Source organism: Phyllostomus hastatus, unplaced genomic scaffold (assembly GCF_019186645.2).
Source record: "Phyllostomus hastatus isolate PE091 unplaced genomic scaffold, TTU_PhHast_1.1 phas_contig_86, whole genome shotgun sequence".
NCBI classification, from domain to species: Eukaryota; Metazoa; Chordata; class Mammalia; order Chiroptera; family Phyllostomidae; genus Phyllostomus; species Phyllostomus hastatus.
The window spans coordinates 69,009,110-69,032,019 of NW_025333977.1; the positions used below are offsets into that span (position 1 = coordinate 69,009,110).

Here is a 22,910-nt window from a genome sequence, read left to right on the forward strand (position 1 = left end):
ACACTCATCTTACTGAATAACCATCCCATGTCTTTCCTTGTTCCCGTATGTCTAAATAAATTAGTAAAAACATAAACAAGTCAAAGTACAGGTTATCATAATAAAAGTCCCTTTATATTGAGGAAATACCATTTGCTAGACACTTAACAGGAACTTTACAGTTATCTCAGGTAATCTTTAAAAGCAACCCTATGAAATAGACACTATTATTTCCTCTATTGTACAGATGAGAAAACTAAGGCTAGGTAGTTCACCCAAGGTCACTTATCTAAGAAGTGATGAAACTAAGACTTGTACACAGAAATTGGGTATCAAACAATTATGCCTGCCCTGACCAATGTGGCTCAGTTGGTCGGGCATCATCATGCAAAGCAAAAGGTTGTTGGTGTGATCCCCAGTCAGGGCACATGCCTGGCTTGTGGGTTCACTGTCCAGTTGGGGCACTATGAGAGGATAACTGATCAATGTTCCTCTCTCACATTGATATTTTCTCTTCTTCTTTTTCTCCCTCCCTTACCCTCTCTTAAAAATAAATAAATAAAATCTTTTTTAAAAAGGACAGGAGATTAAGTATGCCTCTGAAACATTAAAAAAAAATTATCTGCACCGGCTGGTGTGGCTCAGTGGATTGAGTGCGGGCCAGTAAGCCAGTGGGTCGCTGGTTCGCTTCCCAGTCAGGGCACATGCCTGGGTCTCTGGTCAGGCCCCCGGTGGGGGATGTGCAAGAGGCAACCACACTTGATACTTCTCTCCCTCTCTTCCTCTCTCCCTTTCCCTCTCTCTAAAAATAAATAAATAAAATATTTTTAAAAACTATCCCATACTACCCTTCCACATATGTAATTTGATATTTTAACAAGTGGTATTTTGGTAGGGGTACAGTCTAAAGAAGCAAACTATAAAGAAATTAAGGTATAAGGCTTCATGCAAAAGAATTAATGAAATGAATGGCACTGTTTTAACATAGAAGCATCACATTTTTGTTTTATTATTTTTATTTTTCAACTACAGTTTACATTCAGTATTACTCTGTACATTATGTATGTTTTAAAATGCTATTCAAGTGGGAAGAAAAATATAAGTTCTACAAATCCAAGACCTGAGGTCAATGCCAGGCTTTGGTATGACTATCTGCCATTTTTTAATACTGCAGTTTGACAGCGAAGTTTTGTAGAAAGGCCCTAGGTTGGTAATTCAGGTGCCAGAGACTGAAGATTATCTTCTCCTTAGTCTAAATACTTTCCCTACTTTATCAATGCAATGCTTATAGACTGAGTAGGGGTATACATTATAGGAACAAGTGCCTAGTTTGTGGTCTCATCTTCAGAAAAAGTGGGACATCTCAGAGAGTCAGCCTCTGATTGCAACAGCACCTATTCATTTAATATCTGTGTACTGTGAAGTTACTTTTTCCTACTAGGCACTGTGCTTGATAGAATTCTATCCATGCTACATCTGATTCTGCAATAAAAAGATGTTATTATAATGGAGTTCCTCTAGCACAATTTTGCAGAGTTGTGTTCTATCCAAGGGCATTAACACTGACTCTGGCTGAAGTACTATGTTACAAGTAGAACTCATGAAAACAGTTAACTAGAGGAACCTGACAAGACAGTGTGTTACACAGCTCAACATTACCTTCCCCCTCTATTATTAGCTATAATCCACCACCAACATTCTCTATAAAGAAAGCTGGAACCTCATGCCCCTTGCTCTTACTAGCTCTGTTATGCTGAGAGGTGCTAAAGTATAAGCAGTCAAGAGACCTAGTATAACTATTTCCCAAATATGAATTCCAGTCTTGGATCTACCATGACCTTAGCTGTGTGTCCTGGCATCTCTGGGTCTGTTTTCTTTACAGAAAGCACTATGGCTTCAAGATAGTAAAGAGGTTCTCCACTCTGGCATGTATTAGAATCACCTGAGTTTTTAAAATATATCCACGCCTAGCCTCTAACTCATCTGCTTATATCTGAAACTTCAAGGACCAGCATGTTTTAAAAGTTCTTCAACTGAACAAACATTTCTCCAAAGGAGATACACAAATCATCACTAAGCACAAGAAAAGATGTTCAACATCTTTACCTGTAAGAGAAATACAAATCAAAACCATAATAATATACCACTTAACAATCATTATTAGTATGGCTATAGTAAAAAAAAAGTGTTGATGAGGATGTGGTGAAATTGGGATCTTCACTCACTGCTGCTGGCAAATGTGAAAAGATGCAATTGTTGTGCAAAAGTCTGGCACTTCCTCAAAAGGTTAACCACAGAGTTATTACATGGTCCAGCAATTCCACCCTAGGTATATACCCAAGAGAAATGAAATTACATGTCCACACAAAAACTTGTACACAAATGTTCACAGCAGCACTATTCATAACAGCCAAAAAGTGAAAATCCTGATGTCCATCAACTGCTGAATGAGTAAATAAAATGTTTTATATGCATACAATGAAATAGTCTTTAGCAATAAAAAGAAATGAAATAATAATATATGCTACAATATAGATAAATCTTTAAAATGTTATGCTAAGTGAAAGAAGGCAGTCACAAAAGACCATATATTATATGATTCCATTTATGTAAAATGTCCAGAATAGGCAAATCTATAGAGGCAGAAAGTAGAGTAATGGCTGTCTAGGGCTGAGAGTGTTGCAGGAAAATGGAGAGTTGGTTACTAATGGGTTATGCAATTTCTTTTTGAGGTGACAAAAATATTCTAAAAATGATTGTGGTTACAGTCACACAACTCTGTGACTATACTAAAAACCACTGAATTGTACATACTAAAAGGATGAATTTTATGATACGTGAATAATATCTTATAGAGCTGTTAGTAAAAAGAAAAAAAGGGGAGGTGGGGGGGAAGTCTTCAGTTGATTCTAACAAGCACCCAGTGTGGAGAACCATATTAGTAAAGCACAGGTGTCCATTCAAACTTAGGTTCAAATCCTGACTCAGTCACACACAAGAAGTATAATCTTGGATAAATCATTTAATCTTTTTGTTTCATTTTCTGTAGTTGTAAATCAGAGATACCTACTCTAGAGTGGTCACTATTTAAATGAAAAAATACACAAAGCACCTACAGCAGGGGTGTCAAACTCACTTTAGGATACATAAATGTAACTATTCCTTAATAGCAAAGCAAGAGCTACGCACTGCCGCTGGGCAGAAACAAAGTGCTGGGCTGGATAAGCCAAAGTGAAGAGCCAGATTCGGCCCGTGGACCTTGTGTTTGCCACCTGTGACCCACAGTTAATAGAGTGTTACCACAGAGAGTAGTAAAAAATGGTACTCATTTAATTACCAAGCTCCAGAAGAGCAGTTCTCTACGTTGGCTGCACACTGTAATCAACTGAGAAGCTTTTAAACACTGATGCCTGCGTGCTCTCCTCAGAGATCTGACTTAATTATCAGGTTGCAAACAGGCATCAGGTTTTTAAGAGCAGCCCCAATGATTCCAATTTGTACCAAAGGTTCAGTGTGAAGCCAAACCACTGGTTTAGATGATGTTGAAAGTTTTGGCTCTAAAATCCTGACTACCTGATCCATAGCACTGGCTACTACAAGGATTCTTTCTGGCCTCATGAGTGCCACCCCCACCACTTACCGTCCCAACACCCAACCACTTACACATCTGTCTAGTTTCAGCTTAAGTGTCACTTGTCCTGGGAAGCCATACCTGATCTCCAAGGCAGCTTAGGCCACCCTTATTATACATTCTCATAGTGCTATTTCACCTTCCTCACACTCGGTACACTTCTGATTGCTTGTTTGTGTCTGTATTTCTAAAACTAAGACCCCAGCATGTCACTCACTGTTGCACTCCAAAATTTTTACTTTTCACTTATACAGTATAATGCTATTTTTATTTTATAGGTGAAGATATCACTGAAAAAGTATAGCGTTATGCTACATATATACTTGTATATACCATATTTTGCCATGTGTAATATACTTTTTTGCCCAAATTTTTGAGGGAAAAATAAGGATGCACATTATACACGGGTAGAATGTTTACATCCATTGGGCATAATAATCCAGTGTACAATGTGCATAAAAAACACAGGTGCACATTATACACAGCAAAATACGGTACTCTAAAAACATAAATTTTTAACTAAAGAATCCTTAAAAAAAGGTTTGTAATCAGGCCTGGCTGGTGTGGCTCAATGGATTGAGCGCTGGCCTGAGAACCACAGGGTCACTGGTTTGATTCTTAGTCAGGGCACATGCCTGGGCTGTGGGCCAGGCCCCCAATAGTGGGTGTGTGAGAGGCAACCACACATTGCTGTTTCTCTCCCTCTCTTTCTCCCTCCCTTCTCTTCTCTCTAAAAAAATAAATAAAATCTTTAAGAAAATATTTATAATCATAAAAATAAAGTCAAATAACAATTATGATTCAAACAGCTTTCAAAATTATTTAATCCTTTCATTTTATCACCAGAGTAAATCTAACAACTTTAGATCAAGCAAACTAGACAGCTATTCATTTTAAAATAAGTAACTAAATCATATTTTACCTGGGGATGTACTTATTCATGACAGCATAAAAGCAGTTGTATAAATCGCTGCGTGGCAGTTGAAGGTGCACCAGTGGTTTGAGTAGATGTATCCAGCTAAGGGACGTGCTATATTTAATGTTACGTGATTTACAATAAAAGGTAATTACAGATTCAATATCCAAAAGTAATTCTGCTGCCTTCTCTTCTGGCACTGTAAGATGGTCTAGAAAGTAAGTGTCAAAATAAAGTTACCAAACGCCTGCTCGAGGCTCTATTATTGAATATAATACCTATTTACAAACATATAATACTATGTTAGTACATTTAGAGCATGACATCACTATATGAAAGCACATTTTTCATTATAATTATTCAGTATTTACTAGCTGTTCAACATTTACTTGCTTAATTTAATAACACTTGACCTAAAAAGAGATTAAATAATAATGGATCATCTCATCTGAAGTATAAGGGGAGGAAAGAGAGTTACAACCCATTTTCCAAGAAAACAAAAAAACTGTTTTATAAACAACAGATTATCATCTACCCCGTGATGGTGAGCTGCCACTATAGCTTTGTTAAGGGCAGGTAAAGCGATTGATTCATCCTCTACTTCCAAATTAATTTTTCTTTGCCCACACCAGCAACAATGTTTCCTATGTGGTTAGTAAACAAGAGCCTACTTAATAACTTCACCAGAATATAATGGAAAGAGAAACAAAAAGACTCCAACAGCCTATAGATGAATTATTAAAAAGAAATATAAAATAAATTAATTTAACCTTGAAAAAGACCTCACAGGGTGGCTGGAAAACTATTTAACCATGATTTAGTTTTTCTATAGCAGATCATGACCTATGACTTAACACAGATAAACTTTTAGAACACAGCTTCCTTTAATTTAGAACTATATACAATCATATAGGTATTTTAATTATACAAAAAATGTCTTAAACTGCAATAAAACTATAGGGACACTCAAGGAATTAAACATATGATATAAAAACATTAAAAATTGGGCTCCCTTTCTTAAAATATTAGACATTATTTTGTAAGAATTTCAAAAGAAAAGTTCTAAAGCTACAATATTTACTAGGCCTTTATAAATTCAACATATCCCAAATTATAACAAGATAATTCTACTAAAGAGTGATTACTCCACCCCAAATTTATTATTTTGAAATTTTTTTACTATTTGAAAACAATTATTAAACTTACCAATAAACTCTAGACAATCTTTGTGAATAGTGTTCTGTTCTGGTAGGTCTAACATACCATCCCATGATGCCAAACTATCACCTTTTCCTGCAACGTTTAGAGCAATCTGGAAGAAAAATTTTTAAAAAGTGAGTAGCTTTGTATGTTATTTCTTTCCTTGGAAAGATGCTGAAACAAGAGAAGGCCTGAATTTAGGAATAATAATGCATACTTCAAAGATTACAAAGTAATGTATCTATATTCCACCACACACTGAGCTTAGTCATTTCACAATGAAACAGCACAATCATTTTAAATCCTCCTAAATTAAACTGTACTACTCACTATCAATACAGTGAATAGAAGGAATGACACAAAATAGTTACATTACATATATAAATTTATTATAAACAAACATCATCAATGTTATGTAACATGAATGTTTATGTCAGCCTCCATATGTATGTGTTGATATCCTAAGCCCCAATGTGATGGTATTAGGAGGTAGGGCCTTTGCAAGGTGATTATGTCATGAGAGCGGAGCCCCCATAAATGGAATTAGTGCCCTTATTAAAAACACCCCAGAGAGTTCCCTTTCCCTTCACTCATGTGAGGACATACTAAGGAATTACTATTCTTTCAAGTTTAATGGTATTATGGTTATTTTAAAAGTCTTTTATCTTCTGGACTTTCATACTAAAAGTATTTTAGTGTGCCACCAAGGATTTGCCTTAAAATAATCCAGTGAGTTAGTTAATCCAGTGTGAAGAGAAAAGAACTGGGCTATTAATCAAACATGATTGGCCAAATGTTGATTAACAGTTAAAGCTAAGTGATGGTGTTCATTATACAAGTGTCTCGACTTTTGTGTTTTACATTTCTGTAATAAAACACTGAGAATGCGAGCCCTGGCTGGTGTAGCTCAGTGGATTGAGCTCCGGCTGCGAACAAAGTGTCACAGGTTTGATTCCCAGTCAGGGTACATGCCTGGGTTGCAGGCCATGACCCCCAGCAACCGCACATTGATGTATCTCTTTCCCTCTCCCTCTCTCTCCCTCTCTCTCTCTCTCTCCCTCTCTCTCCCTCTCTCTCCCTCTCTCTCTCTCTCTCTCTCTCTCTCTCTCTCCCCCTCCCTCCCTCTCTCCCCTCTCTAAAAAATAATTTTTTTAAAAGAGAATCCTTCACATATACATTAAAAAAAAACCCACTGAGAATGCTATGTACAGTTATAATTCCATTTCTTTTATATATATATAATGTGCAAAGAGTAAAAAAGTAAAAAGATATATACCAGGGCATTATTATATGTTTTACCTACAGATGGTAGATAACAGATGATTTTTAGCTTATCCTTTGCATATACATGTTTTAACAAAAATAAGTATTTCTATTGTAATCATAACAAAATCTTAATTTAAGATTAAAAAAATGAAAATACTCATGCATTGGAGAATAAAGAAGAAAATAACGAAGAAAAGTTTCCTGTAATTCTAACACCCAGGGACCTAATCCCCTTCCCCCATTTCTAAATAAACATCATTTCTAATTGCTTACAAAAAATTGCCTTTCAAAACTTAAATTACTGAATACACTGAACATTACAGAAACATTTTAGTAAGTTATTCTGTTTGAAAAATTTTCTACATGTAGCATGCCCATAGGCTAATAAAGTCGTCTGCAACTAAGACAACTGAAAACATTCTCAAATATTATTCTTAACTGATCACATTTTATTTATTTAGTTTCCAGTTACCTTCCAAACTTTGGCCCTCAGATCAGTGGGTAGTGGTCTCCCTTGAATTATATTTCTCAAAGTTTCAAGATCACAACCTCCTGCTTCCAGAGCTTCTTCAAGATCCTTTTCCCTAAAAAAAAAAAAAAGTCCTACTTATTAAGAGAAATTTTAATTCTTATTTTATCTTATTCCAGAGTCATTTATAAGCATGGCTTGTTAAAGGCTGTGTGTAAGATAAAAACGTTCTCAGCAGCCAAAATGCAATGCCAAGGCAAACACAGCATTTTGGTTTTTGGAAGGAAATTTCAGGTTTCATACACTTAATTTACTCAATTTGCACTTAATTTAACAAGCTTAGTTATCTGTTCTCTAAGATTAAAGAAATTTAAAAAGACAACAAAGGGCAAGACAGCTGACAGTATTAAGTCACAGTGATAGTAGTATTCGTGGTGGCAGTGATGGCTAACATTTAATACAACACTAGCCGTGTGCCAGGCACTCTTCTAAACATTCATGTGTTTTTTTTGTTTTGTTTTGTTTTGCTTCTTAATTCTCACAACAACCCTCTGAAGAAGGTTATATCATTGCCCCCAGTTTACAGATGTGAAAAATTGAGACAAAAGTGGGTTATGTGGTTTGCGATCATATGTCTAGTAAATAGTAGAGCCAGGATTCAATTTTAACAGAATTTATGTTTTTAACATTATGCTAGATAGTGGCAAGGAGAAACAAAATTCAGTCAGGAATTCAAAGCACTGCATTATGAGAAGGCATATTTAGTACATAACTATACAAACATATGCCTAGAGCAGTGCCCAGCTTACAGTAAATATTCAATAAATGTTAGAGGAAAAACAAAGGTTCTAATGGCACCACTGTATTATATATTAAAGAAAAATAATACCACATCAAGTAAATTATCAAGTAAATCAACAAGCAGTCATATTCAGTCTACTCTGCTTAGGTGAAAAGTATGAAGTAGATTTTAGTTTGGTTTGTAAACGGTTAAAATAATTCAAAAACTTTCACAAAGGTATGAATTGTTTCTTGGCCAGGAAATAACCACTTAGTAATTTCTTCGGAATTCTCTAAAAATGAAGTTTCAGTCACTACTTAGAATTTTAGCATATAATACACAGGAAATCTTTACAAATAAAAATTTGTAACTCAGCTAGACAATTTCTAAAATTCCTTGAAGCAGCCTGAAAGGCAGAGCATGCCACTAGAACCAGGATTGTCATTTCTGTCATTCTGAGAAAAATAAATTACTCTCATTCCACATTTTCTTAATAAGGTAATGTAAATCTCTCATATTGATAGGATTCCAAAAATATCAGTTCAAATGTATAAATTTCCTAAAGTGTTGCCCTCTTAAAATAAAAGAATTAAATGAAAACATAATCACTTCGGAGAAAAGCTGTGATCAAACCTGAAAAGTTTCTTAACAAAGGTACTATAAATTCATATGAACAAAAAGATAACTAGTAACTACACAAGGAATATTTTGCTCTTTTGCTATATGGCCACCAAAACTGTTGGACAGGAAAGTGAGGGAAAGAGATATCAAGTCTACTGCTGGGAAACACTTCAGGCCTGTAGTTGATAAAAACTGAGGTTTATCTATTTATGTTATTCTGGCCAAAGTCTATAAGATAGCCTGTTAGAATCTGAAGTATTATCTGTAATCATAAAACAAAGAAAATTCAAAACAATCTTTGATGAATAAATACCATATTTTAAAACAATTAAACGTGTAAACTAAAAACACCATTTTAATGAGATGAAATACTTTTACCAAATAAATGAGGAACTAGAATTTTTCCACTTTTCAGTGCAAAACCTTTGTTTTTTTTTTTTAAGTAACTTTGCCAAATCCCCTACTATTCCAGACAACAGAGTAACTGGTATTTGGGGGTAAAATGCTTAATCCTCAACATACTTTTTAAATCATAGAAAAGTACAAGCACATCTCTGTTGATACAGCCACTGTTGGATTCTTGGATGCTGCCCCCAGGGAACCACAAACATAGTCCCCAGCAGCACAATCATGAGCAAGAAAGCAGAAATGCTCCACCTTCAGTAGTAAAAGGCACTTCTCACAAAGTAAATAATTAAAAGTAATGTTATCTTCTAAGCATGGTGTTCAAAGGTTCAGTTATCAGAACTTCAATATTATAAATGTGCTTATAAAAGTAGTAAAAGAACTGAAAATAAGTAAAGTTAAATAATTCATAAAAAGGTCAAGTTCTTATCTAGAGATAGGAACTCTATGGCACTGAGCTCTCAAGTAGAATTTTCCTTCTACTTTTGAACAAGCAATACCTAACACTGAAAAGAAAAACACAAGTCTGGTCAGGTAGAATTGTACAGATTATAGTTTTTAAGTCTTTGATTTTGGCAACTTGTTGCTGACCTTACAAGCTAAAGATTGACAGAAGTATACAGGACACTCAGACAGGTATTAAAATACAAAAGTACAGGCCTTGTCCATTTACCCTATTAAGTATAAAAAATAGGTAACTCTCTTTTGCGCAGATGGTTCAAGACAGAGCATATCCGAAGTTTTAGGGTTATAGAAAAGCAGAAATGCATCTTTTCCTGGCTCTGTGTTGTTCAAACTGTAATATGTTAGTATGATGCTGTAAGTTACTGCCAATCTATAAATGACATTTTCAAAACCTAAATAAAACATAACAGAATTTCTTCTCACCTGATCTCCTGTGGCAAAATTACCTAATCTAAGCATTGTTCTTTAGAACTATAGCAAGGCAAACATGAGTAAATTTACATGAAATTAGTTACTGTTTATATTCAAGCTAGCAAATGAATTAGATTTTTATTCCTCAACCAAATGTTGAATGAATTCTAGTATATGGAAACATCAGCACAATGAAAGTTGGGGAAGGGGACAAAGGAGGATGGGGCTTAGGATGGAGATAGGATATGGATTTTCAAGCACTACAAAAATAAAACATGTTTATAAATGCTTCTAGGATTAACAAATTCAATTTGAAATGTAATAATTATTGTATAAATAAGCCATACGTTGAGCCATATTTAAAATAATACTTTTAAAAGTAACTAGACTATATATTTGATGTTCCTAAAACATAAAACATTAGAATAAAACTTGTCAGGAGGAAAAAAATAACTATGTATTATACTTTTTTCTAAATTGTTTCCCCCAATAATGTTCTTAAAACTTCTTTTCCCTAAATTTCAAAATTTATGAAAACTTTAATTGTATACACTACAAATGGGAGATTAAAAATAAGACAGTTCAGTTACCAAATTTTTTTTCACATATGCATTTCTGCACTTAGAACCTATCTATTATCAGCCTTCTCTATTCCTTCCCACCTGGCTGTCAGCCCCGGGAAACCACTGATTTTTTTCTGTCATTACACATTTATCTATACTGGGCATTCTATATAGGTGATCATAAACATGTGGTCTTTGTCTCTGGTTTCTTTCACTGAGAGTGCTTTCAAGCCCTGGTCAGTATGGCTTAGTTGGCTGGGCATAGTCTTGCAAACTCAAAGGTCATGGGTTTGGCTCCAGGTCAGGGCACATGTCTAGGTTGCAGGTTTGGTGCTCATTCAGATGAGTACAAGAGGCAACCAGATGACCGATGTTCCTCTCTTCCACCAATACTTCTCTCCCTCTCTTTCTCCCTTCCTTCCCCTCTAAATAAATAGATACATACATAAATTTTTAAAATATATTTTACTGATTATGCTATTACAGTTGTCCCATTTCCCCCCATTCACTCCCCTCCACCCTGCACACCCCCTCCAACCCACATTCCCCCCTTTAGCTCATGTCCATGGGTCATACATATAAGTTCTTTGGCTTCTACATTTCTATACTGTTCTTACCCTCCCCCTCTCTATTTTCTACCTACCAATTATGCTTCTTACTCCCTTTATCTTTTCCCCCTCACTTCCCTCCCACTCCCCTGCTGATAACCCTTCATGTGATCTCCATTTCTGTGGTTCTGTTCCTGTTTTATTTGTTTGCTTAGTTTACTTTTGTTGTAGGTATGGTTGTTACTAATTGTGAGCTTAATGTCTTTTTTTACTGTTCATATTTTTTTATCTTCTTTTTCTTAGATAAGTTCCTTTAACATTTCAATATAATAAGGGCTTGGTGATGATGAACTCCTTTAACTTCACCTTATCTGAGAAGCACTTCATCTGCCCTTCCATTCTAATGAAAGCTTTGCTGGATAGAGCAATCTTGGATGGAGGTCCTTGCCTTTCATGACTTGGAATACTTCTTTCTAGCCCCTTCTTGCCTGCAGGTCTCTTTTGAGGAATTAGCTGACATTCTGATGGGAACTCCTTTGTAGATAACTGTCCCCTTATCTCTTGCTACTTCTAGAATTCTCTCCTTCATTTTTACCTTGGGTAATGTAATGATGATGTGCCTTGGCATGTTCCTCCTTGGGTCCAACTTCTTTGGGACTCTCTGAGCTTCCTGGACTTCCTGGAAGTCCATTTCCTTTGCCAGATTGGGGAAGTTCTCCTTTATTATTTGTTCAAATAACTTTTCCACCTGATGCTCTTCCTCTTCTCCTTCTGGTACCCCCATAATTCGGATGTTGGAACGTTTAAAGATGTCCTGGATGTTCCTAAGCCTCTCCTCATTTTTTTGAATTCTTGTTTCTTCATTCTTTTCTGTTTAGTTGTTTCTTTCTTCCTTCTGCTCCAAATTCTTGATTTGAATCCCAGTTTCCTTCCTATCACTATTGGTTCCCTGTACATTTTCCTTTATTTCACTTAGTATGACCTTCATTTTTTCATCACCCAGGCTTCTCGCCAAAATAGAGATGTACATAGAAACACTTTACCTCCTCGCACAACCAAAAGAAGGACAACAACAAATTTAAAAACAAAAAAAAAACAGAACTGCCAGAAAATCGAACTGTATAGAAGTCCGACAACCAAGGAATTAAAGGAGAAACATTCACCCAGACCTGTAGGAGGGGAGGAAATGGGAAACTGAGGTGGAAAGGACCTGCAGCAAAGTGGCAGCAGGAGGACTGGAGTGGGCGAGGCAGCAGCTGGCAAACTAGATGGTCCCACATCTTTATGTAGATAAACAGGGAGGAACAACTGGGGAATGAGACAGACAGTGCAACCCAGGGTTCCAGCCTGGGAAAATAAAGCTTCAAACCCTCTGGCTATAAAAATCTGTGGGGTTGTAGCAACGGGCAAAGCTATCAGCCTCACAGGAGAGTCCGTTGGAGAGACCCAGGGGGTCCCCCACCTGGGAATCAGTACCAGAATGGGCCAATTTGTTTGTGGGTAACAGGGGAAGTGACTGAAACACTGCTGAGAGCTGAGCAAGCAGATTACCTCCCCCATACAGCACCACAATGCAGAGAGTGGGTTGCCTCACCCTGGAGAATACCTAAGGCTCTGCCACTTACTACATAACAGGAATGCCGAAACAAAGAAATATGGCCAAATGAAAGAACAGAGAAAGCACCAAAAATATAACTAAGCAACAACAAGGAGATAGTCAACCTATCAGATACAAGGTTCAAAACACTGGTAATCAAGATGCTCAGTTCACAGAACTAGTTAAGTATGGTCACAAAATAGAGGAAAGAGTGAAGGCTATGAAAAGTGAAATAAAGGAAAATGTACAAGGAACCAACAAGTGAGGGAAGGAAACCCGTACTCAAATCAACAACTTGGAGCAGAAGGAAGAAAGAAACATTCAACCAGAATAGAATGAGGAAACAAGAATTCAAAAAAAAAAAAAATGAGGAGAGGCTTAGGAACCTCTGTGACAACTTTAAACATTCCAACATTCAGATCATAGGGTTATCAGAAGGAGAAGAGGAAGAGCAAGAAATGGAAAACTTATTTGAAAAAGTAATGAAGGAAAACTTCCAAAATCTGGCAAAGGAAATAGACTTCCAGGAAGTCCAGGAAGCTTAGAGAGTCACAAAGAATTGGGACCCAAGGAGGAACACACCAAGGCACGTCATAATCACATTACCCAAGATTAAAGAGATGGAGTGAATCTTAAAAGCAGCAAGAGAAAAGGAGACAGTTGCCTATAAAGCCATTCCTGTAAGAGTATCAAATGGTTTCTCAAAAGAAACCTAGCAGGCAAGAAGGAGCTGGAAAGAAGTATTCCAAGCCATGAAAGGCAAGGACCAACACCCAGTATTACTCTATCCAGTAAAGCTTTCTTTTAGAATGGAAGGGCAGATAAAGTGCTTCCCAGATATGGTCAAGTTAAAGGAGTTCATCATCACCAAGCCCTTATTATATGAAATGTAAAGGGGCTTATCTAAGAAAAAGAAGATGATCAAAACCATGAACAATAAAGTGGCAATAAACTCACAACTATCAACAACTGAACCTAAAAAAACAAAGACAAAAACAAACAAAGCAAACAACTAGAACAGGAACAGAAACACAGAAATAGAGATCACATGGAGGGTTATCAGAGGAGAGTGTGGGGAGAAGATGGGGGAAAAGGTACAGAGAATAAGAGGCATAAATGGTAGGTACAAAATAGACAGGAGGAAGTTAAGAATAGCATGGGAAATGGAGAAGTCAAAGACTTTTTATATGTATGACCCATGGATATGAACTAAGGTGGGGGAATGCTCGTGGGAGGGGGAGTGCAGGGTGGAGGGGAATAAAGGGGAGAAAAAAAATGGGACAACTGTAATAGCATAATCAACAAAAGAAACACAAAAACCCCATACCGTAACCACTAAATAAAAAAAAACAGACAATGAATATTGGCAAATGATATGAAGAAACTGAAACTCTGTGCACTGTTGGTTGGAATGTAAAATGGTGTAGCCACTATGGAAAACAGCAAAGCTATTTTTCAGAAAATTAAAAAATAGAATTATCATATCCAGCAATTCAACTTCTGGGTATACACCTAAAAGAAGTCAAAGCAGACTTCCGGCCAAGATGGAGGCGTAGGTAGACGCACTGTGCCTCCTTGCACAACCAAAACTAAGGACAACAAAAGTTTAGAAACAAAAAAAAACCAACCAGAACAGAAAGAAATGAACTGAATGGAAGTCTGACAACCATTCATCCAGAACAGTAAGGAGGCGTGGAGTCGGAGGCCTACGGAGAGGGGTCAAGGGATCCCAGCAGGAAAAAGCAGTGGCTGGCAGACGCCAGCATGCAGGGCGCAGGCTGCAGTTGGCAGACCCCAGAAGGGCAGGGGCAGCTGACAGACCCAGTGGCAGACCCTGGGCTCGGGAGGCAACGAGCAGGCCCAGTGAGGGGCACAAGGCAGCTGGCTGTCTGCAGCCACACATTCGCGCACAGATAAACTAGGCGAAAACAGGCAGCGACACAGACCACGCAACCCAGGGACCCAGCGCCAGGCAACAAAGCCTAAAAGCACCAATTGAAAACACGTGGGGGGGGGTCAAGGCAGGGAGAATCTCTCAGCCTCACAGGAGAGCTCCTTGGGGAGACCCACAGAGTCCTAGAAAGTACACAAGCCCACCCGCCCAGGAGCCAGCACCGGAAGGGCCCAATCTGCTTGTGGGAAGTGGCAGAGGGGACTGAAGTCCTAGGGAGAGCGGAGCAGGCACCATTGTTCCCTCTCGGACCCCGCCCCCACATACAAGGTCACAACCCAGCAACTGGGTTGACCCGCCCTGGTGAACACCTAAGGCTCCGCCCCTCATACGTAACAGGTGCAACAAGACCAAAAAAAAAAAAAATCCCGAACAGAAGAACAGATCAAAGCTCCACAGCAGATACAACTAAGCGACTAAGAGATAGCCAACCTATCAGGTGCACAGTTCAAAGCACTGGTGATCAGGATGCTCACAGAATTAGTTGATTTGGGTCACAAATTAGATGAACAAATGAAGGCTACACTAAGTGAAATGAAGGAAAATGCACAGGGAACCAATAGTGATGGGAAGGAAACTGGGACTCAAATCAATGGAGTGGAGCAGAAGGATGATACGAACAACCAAACAGAAAAGAATGAAGAAACAAGAATTCAAAAAAATGAGGAGAGGCTTAGGAACATCCAGGACATCTTTAAACGTTCCAACATCCGAATTATGGGGGTACCAGAAAGAGAGGAGGAAGAGCATCAGGTGGAAAAGTTATTTGAACAAATAATAAAGGAGAACTTCCCCAATCTGGCAAAGGAAATGGACTTCCAGGAAGTCCAGGAAGCTCAGAGAGTCCCAAAGAAGTTGGACCCAAGGAGGAACATGCCAAGGCACATCATCATTACATTACCCAAGGTAAAAAATGAAGGAGAGAATTCTAGAAGTAGCAAGAGATAAGGGGACAGTTATCTACAAAGGAGTTCCCATCAGAATGTCAGCTAATTCCTCAAAAGAGACCTGCAGGCAAGAAGGGGCTGGAAAGAAGTATTCCAAGTCATGACAGGCAAGGATCTCCATCCAAGATTGCTCTATCCAGCAAAGCTTTCATTAGAATGGAAGGGCAGATGAAGTGCTTCTCAGATAAGGTGAAGTTAAAGGAGTTCATCATCACCAAGCCCTTATTATATGAAATGTTAAAGGAACTTATCTAAGAAAAAGAAGATAAAAAAATATGAACAGTAAAAAAAGACATTAAACTCACAATTAATAACAACCATACCTACAACAAAAGTAAACTAAGCAAACAAATAAAACAGGAACAGAACCACAGAAATGGAGATCACATGGAGGGTTAGAAACAGGGGAGTGGGAGGAGGGGAGAAGGGGAAAAAGTATAGAGAAGAAGTAGCATAGATAATAGGTAGAAAATAGACAGGGGGAGGGCAAGAATAGTACGGGAAATGTAGAAGCTGAAGAACTTATGACACATGGACATGAGCTAAAGGGGGGAATGTGGGTGGGAGGGGGTGTGCAGGGTGGAGGGGAGTGAAGGGGGAAAATAGGACAACCATAATAGCATAATCAATAAAATATATTTAAAAAAAGAAGTCAAAGCAGAAACTCAAACAAATATTTGTACACCCATGTGCACAGCAGCATTATTCCATATAGCCAAAGGTAGAAGCCACTTAAATATACTTCAACAGATAAACAAAATGGAGCATATACACATACAATGGAATATTATTCAGCCTTAGAAAGGAAGAAATTTCTCACATATTTATAACAGGGATGAAGCGTGGGAAAATTACACTAAATAAAATAAAGGAGTCATGAAATGAGAAATACTATATAATTCCACTTACATGAGGTACCTAGAAAAGTCAAATTCAGAGACAGAAAGTAGAATAGTGGTTGCCAGGGACTGGAGGCAGGAGGAGAGGGGGATGAGGAGTTAACAGTACTTAATGCATACAGAATTTCAGTTTTATAAAATAAGAGTTCTGAAGACTGGCTGCACAACAATGGGAATATCCTTTAGACTATTATGCTGTACACGTAAAATAATTAACATAAGTTTTATATGTACTTCACAATTTAAAAAAAAACAACTTTATTCAATATCTCATAAATGTTCAAGAATTTAGGCTTTAAAGTCAGATCTGAGATTCATTACTGGCCCAACTCAATAGCCATATGATCTTAAGCAAGTAACACAAATAGAAATACAATGCCTACCTTATGTGGTTGGTTGATGCTTAAATAAATTTCTGAACACAAATTACAAATATAATACCTGACACACAATTCCTCAATAAGCAGAAACAATGAAAACTACTACCTCTCGCTATTGCTGGACAATACTAACTTTTTAAAAATGACTCTTTCCTTATTGTAACATAATCCTTTTAGAGAATTTGCCCAATGTATTAAAAAATTTAAAAACCAGTCACAATTTCACTACCATGAGACACTGTTCACATTCAGTGAATTACTTTTTCAATTCTTCACATATAAGTGTGTGTGTGTAAATGTATGTATGTGTACAAAAAGATACAAAACAAAACTGGATTATACTAAATATATAATTTTATACCCTGAAAGATTCACTTATTCATATTGTTCAAATATATTATGAACACTTCCCTAAGTCACTCAATATTTTTTAAAAATCAGACTTTTAATGGCTAATTGATTTGGCTATTCCTCTACTGCTTGGTATTTATGTTACTTTCTAAATTTCCCCTGCATTAATCTTTCCCACTTATCCTTAGCACAAATTCCCTAAAAAATTATTCAATACTCAATACATTTTAATGTTAAAAATTAAGTAATGCAGGCATAAGATATTTAGAATTATGGTGGTGCTGGTGGTAGCCACCGGAACAAAAACCAAAACTGTGTTCTAGAAACAAAACAAACAACAACATTAAAACAAAAACAAAACAAAAATTGTGGAAGGTGGTTACTTCTGAAAAATGATGGCAATAAAATGTTCACTTCTCACATAGCATCAGTCAGTATAACATGAGTACATTACATGTACTATAAATGAGTAAATACATGAGTACATGAGTAAATAACATGTACTATATTTGCATGCACTGCTTGAATATTTAAATAATATTTATGAATGCCTTTTTAACATTTATACCCTTTCACCCAGCAATAATTGAGAATGAGTAAAATGATTCAGCTATAAGTATGTTCAAAGCAGTGGTCAGTTAAGTATAACTATAACAGCTAATATAAAAAAAGACATAATATCAAGTATTGTGTTTAATGTGGAGAAACTGGAACCCTCGCACCCTGCTGATAGGAATGTTAAGTGGTGCAACCATTTTGGAAATCAGTTTGACAGATCCTCAAAATGTTAAAAGTTATAGTATGACCCAGCAATTCTACTCCTGGATAGATACCCCTCAAAACTCAAAATATATAGCCACACAAAACTTGTATGTAAACCATGATAATTGCACTTCACACCCATTACAATGGCTAGCATCAAAAACATACAGCACGGATGTTGAGTAATTAGAATCCTTATGCTCTGCTGGGAATGTAAAATGATGCAGCCACTGTGGAAAAGTTGGGCAGTTCTTTAAAATGTCAAAAATAGAATTACCATATAATCTAGCAATTCCATTTCTGGACATATACCCAAAAAAACTAAAAGCAGGGGCTCAAATAGTTATTTATAATCCATGTTCACAGAAGCACTATTCATACTAGCCAAAAACAACCCAAATATCCATCAATGGATAGATGGATAAACAAAATGTGGTATATACATACTATAGACTATCAATCAGCCTTATAAAGAGGAAGGAAATTCTGACACTTGCTATGCAACATGGATGAACTCTGAAGACAAATGCTAAGTGAAATAAACCAGTCACCAAAGGGCAAATATTGTTATTATTCCCCTTATATAAGGCACCAAAAATAGACAAATTCTTAGGGACACAAAGTAGAATAGAAGTTACTGGAGGCCAGTGGTAGGGGGAATGGGAATTTACTGTGCATGAAGTACAGTTTCTGTTTGAGATGATGACAAACTCTGGAAATGGATAGTGGTGACAGTTAAACAATATTGTGAGTGAACTTTATTTTCACTGAACTATACAAACTAAAATGGTAAATTTTATATTATGTAATTTTACCACATTAAAAAGACAGTAACAAAAAACCTACATATGAATTTTTACAGCAGTTTAATTCATAACAGCCAGAACGTAGAAACCTTGCAAATGTCTGTCACCTCTGATGAAGGGATAAATAAAATGTGATATATTCATACAGTAGAGTATCACTCAGTAATAAAAAGAATCAAGTGCTGATGCATGAGATACATGGATAAACCTTAAAAACATGATACGAAGTGAAAGAAACCAGACACAAAGACCATATGTTGTATGATTCCATTTACATGAAATGTCCAAAATAGGCAAATGCACAGACAAGAAAGCAGATCAGCAGTACCTGGGATCTGGGGTGACAGGGGGGATGAGAGTGACTGCTAATGGGTATGAAATTTTTGGGGGGCGGATAATGAAAATATTTTAAACTTAAATAATGATTATGACTGCCCAACTCTGTAAAAATACTAAAACCACTGAACTATATACTTCATTTTTTTTTAAGATTTTACTTGATCTGGTCCACAACCCAGGCATGTGCTCTGACTGGGAATCGAACTGGTGACCCTTTGGTTCTTAGGCCAGCACTCAATCCACTGAGACACACTAAACAGGGTGAATTACACACTTTAAATGGTGAATTTTATGATACAAGAATTACGTCTTCACTAAAAATACTACCCAAAAAAGTAACTCTTTAGAAGGAGTTTAGGAACTCTTTAATTTAGGACTTCAAGAGGAAGCTACTGTGTCAAACCCTCACTTATCATTTCGCTGAAGTGAGTATATCACTGTGAAGGGTTCAAACATCTCTTTAATTCCTTAAATTGATTAGCAGTACATGTTAACAACTATAGTAGAAAAGAAGAGCCTCCTAAACAGTTGCCATGGCAGCTCAATAGCAAAAGCACCAAGGAATTAAGGATATAAAGGTTTTTAGAGGCAAAGTATTATTAATGCAAAACAGTATAAAATTTAAAATTAGAAAACATGACATTGGAAAACTCCACACACTTAATAGCTAGTTGTGTGACCTAGGATACAAATTCAGTTTCTTCACCTATAAAATGGAGACAGTACCAGATACCACCTAATCAAAAGAGGTGGACAGTATTCATACAGAATATGAATTATCTTGTTCTACCAAAATATCCCTCTGAGTCCTCCTTCCATTCCATGATAATGCCTACAGCTTGCCTGAATCTGTCCTTTTCAACTTTCTCTTTAAGGATAGTCTCCATACAGGACTCCCACAGGCATTGAAGTCTTCACTGTTTGCAAAGGAGAGCAGTGTCAGAGAGTGAGGTATTATTCATATGAACCATATTTGGGTACAGGTGACACAAACCCTGAGACATAAAAAACAATAAAATGTGGAAAAAGCTAAAATTAGAGGACAAGAGCAAACATGTATAGGAATTGCTAAGTCACTTCATTTAGTCAAGAACAAATCTTTAAAGACAAAATAAATAGTGTTTTTTTAAAGTAAGTTATTCTTTTTTTTTTAATAGATTTTAAATTTCTAATTTTTTTTTAAGATTTTATTCATCCATTTTGAGGGAGGGAAGGGAGGGAGGGGGAGAGAGAGAGAGAGAGAGAGAGAGAGAGAGAGAGAGAGAGAGAAACATCAATGTGCGGTTGCTGGGGGTTATGGCCTGCAACCCAGGCATGTACCCTGTCTGGGAATCAAACCTGGGACACTTTAGTTCCCAGATCGTGCTCAATCCACTGAGCTACACCAGCCAGGGCAATAGTATGTTTTTTTTAAAAAATGAAGTAATAAAATAGCCCTACGATTAAGCAGTTGGCAATAATTCCAGCAACTTATGGTCTATAAAATTTCCCATAGCCTATTCAACTTCACACCTGACAATACTGAGATAAATTTCTAAAAACACTTAAGACAGGATGTTTTCTGGATTGGAAAAAATTTTTTTTTTAATTCATGGAGCTTCTTAGTCTATCAAGTAAGCTAAGTCAAATCATCAGTTTTCAAAAAATTTTAAGTTCAATCCTTTTCTGTAATTGTAAAAAAAAAAATTGAAAGATTGTAACAGTTCAAAAAGACCACTTAGGACCTAGAATACATGTAATCACTTAAAACTGAAATGCAGAGTACAGAGAAATTGTAAAGAAAACCCAATTGCCAAATTTTAAAAAAATGATTTTATGTCTTAAAATGTCAGGGTCTAAGATATATTATTGTTTGATTCAAATAAAAATACAAAAACTGAATTACTGGGGAAATCAATAAAAGCTCAAAGGCTCCTATCTAAACATCTTAAACATGTTATCCTACTGCATAGGATATTGTTCAAACCTCTGAGTCTACTGGCATATGAAACAGAGCCAAGTGATAAAACAGACTCTGAAATCTTCACCTAAAGTATTTCTAGTATTCAGAAATGTAAAGAACAGTATAGCCTGTGATTGTCATTCTCTTTTCCTCAAATATTTTCACATGTGCTTATTCAACAGTTCCTATACATAACCTATTTCCTCTCAAGAAGTCATCTTTCTCTTTCCCTTTAGAGTTCAACTTCCTAAATACAGTCTCCACTCATCTCCACTTACTTTCTTCTCAATAACTGAAACTCTCCACTGCTCTACTAAAACTGCTCCAAGAAGTCATGTCATCTTTTTCATTCCTTGTCCTCCTTACATACTCTCCAAAATTAGCCTCTCCTTAAAACACTCCTTCAGTTTCCAGTAATTCTCCTATATCTCTAACCCATGCTCTGAATTCTTTCCTTCCCTGACAAAAGTATTCTTTAATTCAAAACCTTCAACAAATATGTACTGAGCACCTACAACATGCTAGCCACTGTGTGAGTCACTGGAGATTCAGCAGTGAAGATAAAGTCCATGTTCTTGCCCTGATCAATGAGGCTCAGTTGGTTGGGTGTCATTCCACAAAGCAAAAGATTGCTGGTTTGGTCTCCAATCAGGGCAACTGATTGAGGTTTCTCTCTCACATTCATGTTTCTCTCCTTCTCCTTCTCCCTCCCTTCCCCTCTCTTTAAATAAATAAATAAATAAATAAATTTTTTAAAAAAAGTCCATGCTCTTACATAGTTTACATTCTAGCTGACTATTCCAAGGTTTTAGCCCAAGTCTTATTATCTAAAACCGAATGAACAGAGGTGGGAGCAGCTCTTTCTGAGGTGTGGTCTATTCATACTTGTTTAGAATGCATAAACCACTATAAGCATAGATTAACTATGGCAGGTCAGTTTGCCCATGTATATATTATACCTAGGCACAAACCTCTGATCAATTATTTAAAACTCAAAAATGATCAGCTAACTAGTTGTAAGCACCAGTAAATTGTGTAAAAGTAACAGTACTAAGTTGCACATGTTGAATTGTGGTTGCATGACTTACTTTGTGCCACCATATTTCTGATTATTTCTTAATGCCCAGGTCATGAGACAACAGTGCTAAAGCTTTGTCTGAACCTATTTTGCTACTATTGTTAGCACACTGGTTACAAATTACTACCACAACTTTGTTACAGATTAACTTATATAGTAGAGATGAATGGAGTACAATGACTATAATGTATACTATGTAACTTATTTTTAAATACCAATCTCAAACTATCAAAACTTCCTAACAACAAATAATATGACCATGACCATGTGAGAGTACGATTTGATTATTGTGAAATCTTGAAGTTATCTAGACTTTTGTCAGAACCAGACATTCCTGTTAGAGCATTTTAACAAGTTGTATATTTGAATGCCAACACATAAATATGGGCATACACACACACACACACCCACACACACACACACACACACAAGTGGTGAAACTCTTGTTTCAAGATCAAGTTTACAAAAGCCACTCTAGGAAAGTCCCTTTTCAAATAATGTAATCCTTTCCAGGATTTGTATTTAACCAGGTGCCAAGTAAAGAAGGTGCTAAACCTAGTCCTTTTGACTTGAGGAGTCAAACAAACATGATAACTACAGTAT

At 36.6% G+C, this 22,910-nt stretch overlaps 1 protein-coding gene across 3 annotated transcripts in view; it reads right to left on the reverse strand.

Moving 5' to 3' along the window:
* The window catches only part of TBC1D23 (TBC1 domain family member 23), a 64,969-nt gene that overhangs the window by 35,957 nt on the left and 6,102 nt on the right, over window positions 1-22,910 (reverse strand). For all 3 annotated transcript variants that reach the window (XM_045851620.1, XM_045851619.1, XM_045851621.1), the window contains 3 exons: window positions 7,465-7,576; window positions 5,733-5,838; window positions 4,533-4,737 (listed from right to left, as the gene is read on the reverse strand). In XM_045851620.1, coding sequence (XP_045707576.1) covers window positions 4,533-4,737; window positions 5,733-5,838; window positions 7,465-7,576 — 423 coding nt within the window. The remainder of the gene's footprint in view (window positions 1-4,532; window positions 4,738-5,732; window positions 5,839-7,464; window positions 7,577-22,910) is intronic.